The sequence below is a fragment of the Gigantopelta aegis genome, unplaced genomic scaffold, assembly GCF_016097555.1.
Source record: "Gigantopelta aegis isolate Gae_Host unplaced genomic scaffold, Gae_host_genome scaffold1913, whole genome shotgun sequence".
Taxonomy (NCBI): domain Eukaryota; kingdom Metazoa; phylum Mollusca; class Gastropoda; order Neomphalida; family Peltospiridae; genus Gigantopelta; species Gigantopelta aegis.
In genome coordinates this window covers 31,673-37,505 of record NW_024537369.1, presented here as the reverse complement: position 1 = coordinate 37,505, position 5,833 = coordinate 31,673, and the positions used below count along the sequence as shown (strand labels likewise).

Here is a 5,833-nt window from a genome sequence, read left to right as displayed (position 1 = left end):
AACAACATTAATGTCCTTCCTTGGCCATCGATATCACCGGATTTGAACCCAATTAAGCATCTATGGGACGAGTTGGACCGACGCCTCCGACAGCGACAACCACAGCCCCAAACCCTGCCCGAGCTGGCAGCAGCCTTGCAGGCCGAGTGGGCCACCATCCCCCGGGACGTCATCCGTACTCTGGTTGCTTCAATGGGCAGGCGGTGCCAGGCAGTTGTCAACACACGCGGAGGCCACACCCGGTATTGACTCCAGATGACCTTGACCTTGGTGGTGTGTCCTATCACTTACTCACAATGGACTAGAGTGAATTGTGAACAATCCTGCAACATTTGGTAATTATCGGACTCACCATTCAATAATTAAATCAATTCTCCAAATGTTACGACAATGTGGTTTTGCGTTTCTTCTTTTGAAGAGTATATATGCATGACAATTATTTAGAACAGCTGACACATTATCTGGATGTGGGATGGACTCCTTTTCAAGTCTTAAGAATTCCCCATCCCACCACCAACCCTATTTTTTAATAAGTCCTGATACAAATCTTACATGTAGCTAATAACATATTAAAGATTTTAATATCTCCACATATCCATTGATGTCATAAAAATAGCAACAGGTGAAAAAGAAATTATAGGTGGCCATTACTGTCTGCTACAAATGTCATGTGTTTCCATTGATGACAAAGCCTAAGAATGAGTAATTTGATTGATTTGTATCTGAAATAATATTATATTAAAGGCATAAAATTATTGTCACAGACCACTGACCTATTTAATGGTCTAACAAAGTATTACCTCGGTCCTGATCAAAAATAATTTGATTTGTCCCTAAATGTACTTTATTAAACCATCTTCATAACCACCATACTCCATTTATTAATAACATTTTGTAAAAATAATTGAATTATGGCAATGGTCCATAATTAAAAAACTAAAATTGCCAACAGAGATGACATGGATTTCACTCCATCATGGTTCAGTTAAGGTGATGCAATAGCTAGATTTGGTTTCCAACAATTAATGTAATTTTTACATTTTTAGAGAAATAAGGTCCTTAAATCTGTGACAGTATGCCTTTAACATCATACATTAAATACCAGCTACAATAACCAATCAGGGACAACTTTCCAACACATATCACAAGGTTATCAACATGCATTAATTATTTATACTAGTATTCAGTTGGAACGTTTTTATTGCCTGTAGTTTTATACCAAATGATTTTATTAAACCTGGGCTTCTAGAAATTAAACAAAAAATTCACTAGCCACATTTTATCAGTGATTTTAAATTTACTAGCCATGATTAAACATTTACTAGCCATACTTTAAGTAAATAAAATTTTACTAATAGGAATGATCAGATTATGTTACATAAAGAGGGAGACAGAGCTTAAAACCCCTCTGATTGGGAGGGGGGCAGAATATTCATATTTACAAACTATACTTAAAAGTAGCATTTGACAACGTTTTTTCCACTAGCCAGTGGGCATGAAGATAGTAGTTATATATTATTGAATATCACTAGCCATAGGAGTGGGGCTACCATAATACAGAAGCCCTGATTAAACAGGCTGCGAAAAATAACGGGCAGCCTGATAATGACATCCCCGATGTCCATGGGTAACAACAGGTACAGTGTACACGTACTTTTAATAACAAAAGTCAGTTTGAATGCATTGTCTAATTTTTTTCCTTCAACACTCTTTTATTTCTGTGGGACTTTTTGGCAGGTGGGGGCCTTATTTCTTCTTCATCCTCTGATGATTCAGATACTTGTCCAGCAGGACGGGGACAGACGATGTCTTGGGTGCTCTCTGTACAGAATTCCCGAATCTTTGCAAATAAATACCACTGGCGCTTTTTATCTAGGCCAGGTGGGGCAACTGTTACAGGTAGGGCAGCTGGTGGCCGAATTCTCACGTCTTTCAAGACCTGCACAGCGGTCTCCTCACAATCAGATGAATCTTTGACAAGGATTAATCCAGGTTGTTTACTGTCAAACCTGAAACAAAATGATAACAATCAGCTGCAAGTATTAATATCATCTAATGTTTGAAATAACAATAATTCTGTGATTTAATGCCTCGCCCATCATAAACTTATTCAATTTCACTGACAATTGTATCTACGAGAGGAAACCTACTACATTCTTCCATTAGTACATTTTGTACCAAGGGATCTTTCATATATATGCACAGAAAGGATAGCACAAACCACAACTTTTGATATAACAGTCATGGTACACTGGTTGGGAAGGGAAGTAGCTTGTATCCACAGATGTTTATCTGAATGCATGTTAAAAAAATAAATAAATGATTAAACTTTAAAAAATAATAATTTAAAAATCAACTACAGTTTAATCAATTCTATTGGTTAATTCTTCACATGAGATTTAATCAAGGCTCAAAATTGCTTTCTTACAAACTTTCACAAGCCAATTTTACTTTCCTCCTTACTTTCTCATTTTCAAGAGACAATAATTATTAATTAAAAGCTTTTATTTGTATGCCTCAAGTTTTTTGTATTGCTGTTGAAAAAGAGTCACTCTAATTTCCAGACTTTTTAGAAACCACAAACATTTGAAACAATGCCCTACAATTTGTAAAAAAGAAATAACAAAGCTATTCTGTATAAATTGAAGGGAAATATTTATCATGAGCGCAAAACAATTAACTACAACAAAAATTAGTGTTGACATACATGAAAAATAAACCTCACCTCATGTGCTGCAATTTCTTGATGCCAGGAAGAGGTTTAAAGAAGGGTGTCAGGAACTTCTGCCAATCGTACATGGGAACCAACACCTTTCCTGACTCGTCTCCAACCAGCTGAGACATGTTGACACCACTAGTGGAACTTTTCTTGACACATGCAGCCATCTCTTCAAGGGAACACACCTCTGTCCTACGAAAGTTTTGTTTTAGTAGACCAAAACACCAATCGGGTCCAAATTTCGTGTGACCAACGATCATAAAGTTCAGCGAAAGATTCAAATGAAGGTGATTCATCACACGCCAAGCGAAGTACCACACAACAAATTTTTTTTTATTCTGGCCACTACAGTTGTCACAGTGCAAGTGAACATCTTTTTCGCCGTCCATAATTTTCAAAAAAGTGATGCAGATAGCTGATCACAGCATTTGATCCTTTACTTGAGCACATGCCCTCATCAATGAGATAGTTGACTTGTTGGGGTATGCCCTCACAGCTTACTCCAAATATGCCACATTTTCGGGGCACAAGAAAATAGATAGGTCCTGGCTGCAGAGGGTTTGAAGGAATGTGGACTTGCTGTGCGAAGTCAAATGAATAATGACCTTTAATGTCTCTAGAGCATGGTGGATTGTGTCCCAGCTTTAAACCAACAACTGATGTCTTGCACTCAGTTACCATGTCCCTGTAGAGTGTCCGTTCTTCGGCAACCAGTTGTAAGTGATCCATCTGTTTTTTCAACTTTGCACACTTCACAATGTCAGGAAGGTTTGCACTGCGATACACTGCTGCATTGTTCTTTTGGCATTCCCAACACAGATCCGACATGGGTTTTGTCCTCACAATGTGGGGCAACAGTCGATTCCAAATATTCCGGAACGATGTCAGCTTGGCAGGTCGTTCGCCTAAAATTAAGAAAAGTCAAATTTAAATACATAAATAAATGAAAGGATTTTGTTCATTACAGCTAATAAATAATATTTACAAAAAAATTATAATAATAATTTAAAAATCCCCAAATTCCCCCCGTGACAATTTTTTTTATTTACAGAAAAGTTAGTTTAAAATTTTATATCCCTGCAAATTTAAAAAATATTTTTTAATTGAAAAGTCCATTAATTTTTAATACTGAAATAGTTGGCAAGTAAAACAGTTAAATCCCTAAAAAAACTTACAGAATAAACCTGGTGCCACCACACAGGCTATTCTTTTTCATTATGGATCTTTAATATGCACATCCCTCTACGTTAACTTTTCTATTTAGTAGTCAGATGGCGCCTATTTCTATTTTTATACAGATACAGATACTAAGGGGGATTAATCCAATGACCCACAATCAAATGTTTTACCACTGACCTACATCCTATGTGTGTAGCAGTTAACCTACCAATTTCTTCCATTGCTGCAGTATAAGCTCTCCACACCGAACTTTTTGTTTCATGTGATGGAAGAAGTTTGATATCATCCCTCTTAAAACCTGGTACTCATCCTGGTAGCACAATGGCGTGGTCCTCGGTAAACGTTGTTATAAAGATGCTAATGCGTTTTATGTCTTCAAAAGTAAGCACACGTCTGCTTTCAATCCTTCCACCAGCATTTGTCAGTCGAACCCCAATGTCTCCTTCCGCATATCTATGTATAAGATCATTTAGTCGAGAATTGCCAATACTGAAAAATAATAACAGAGAATAATAAATACAAAATGACTCAGGATCTCGAGGCCGTGTTATCTGTTTGAAAAATAAAAATATTATATCTGGTCAACATGTACATGGATTGTCAAAAAATGTATATGCTGCTTTCCCTAATAAAATTAAGTTTAATTGTGTAATGTATAGTTGTTTTTGGTTTATTTTTTGTTGTCAAATTATACATAAAATATCAATTGACTGCCAATTCCGGAAAATTTATTATTTTCAAACAATATTTCAGTCTTCGCCATGACTAAAATAAAGGCAAACTGACGATCACTCCCAAGTCCTAAGCTAGAATTGAAAAAGCAGGGATAGAATTTTACACTATTCCGCAAATAGTAAATTTCGAAATGGAATAGTAAAATAATTCTTCCAGTATTCCGTCATGGAAGTGAAAATAAAGCAATGAATACCGAAAATTGCCTGCGACTATTCCGCTTACGCTTTCTCTTCAGCTACATTTTTCTACAGAACAAATCCTTGCACTACTAAGACCTTTCTCATGCATTTACCAGTACAAAATAAACATCTTTTTGATTGAGATTAATGTTTGGAGTGAGTTTGTTTGTAATTCCAGCTAGTACGCAGTAATGCAAAAACTGGTATAATTATAAACAATTGTTCGTTATGCAATGTTGTACAGGGCAACGTAGCACAGTCGGGAAAACTAGTGGTATATTAATAATTGAAAGGATAGTACATGTTTAGACGGAATACTGTTTTTTGAAATTCACTATTCCTTTGGGATAGTGGTAAAAAAATTAAATTTCAACCCCTGAAAAGTAGAAGTGACATTCCAGGAGAAAAGGGAGAACTAGGCGAAGTTTACATTTATTTTGCAATGTTTCATCATGTTTGATGTTCATTTGAAAAGGTTCCAAAATATACACTTGGTTCAAATTGTAACATTTGTTGCCTGTGGGCAAGATGAAGCAAACTGCCACATTTGAGAACATAAATTATTTGTAAATTGAGAAACTCGTGTGGTATGATCAGAAAGCTGTTTACATCTAGTTTCCAAAACTGATTCCAATTCTTAAATATACTAAGCCATTCAAAAATGTATGCACATTTTAGCAAATTGTATTTTAGGTATCAACAAGAGTAAACACTATTAATAGAAAAACATACTTTAATTTAAATATTTAACTGGATTTTTCCCTATTAAAGTATCTAACTTGTAATTAGCAATATCTAACTAACTGCATGTTGTACATGTAAGTTTTAACTAACCATACTTGTGATGTCTCCCCATTACAAAAAAAGAAAAAAAGAAAAAGAGTCTAAACAAATATCTTTGTTGTGTTTCTTTATTAAATTAATAACTTGGGAATTGTAACTAGTAGTGACTTCTTTTTTTATAACAATCACATAAATTTAACCATTGTGACTAATTAAAAACCTGTCACTCTGTTATCAG

General features: G+C 35.4%; 1 protein-coding gene across 1 annotated transcript; it reads right to left on the bottom strand.

Moving 5' to 3' along the window:
* Positions 1–970: 970 nt before the first annotated feature.
* On the bottom strand, positions 971–4,375 carry LOC121367205. The gene is given in 4 exon segments (XM_041491311.1): positions 971–2,009; positions 2,726–3,093; positions 3,095–3,624; positions 4,107–4,375. Coding segments are annotated over 4 exon segments (1,233 nt in total). The 5' UTR covers positions 4,120–4,375; the 3' UTR covers positions 971–1,687.
* Positions 4,376–5,833: the final 1,458 nt, after the last annotated feature.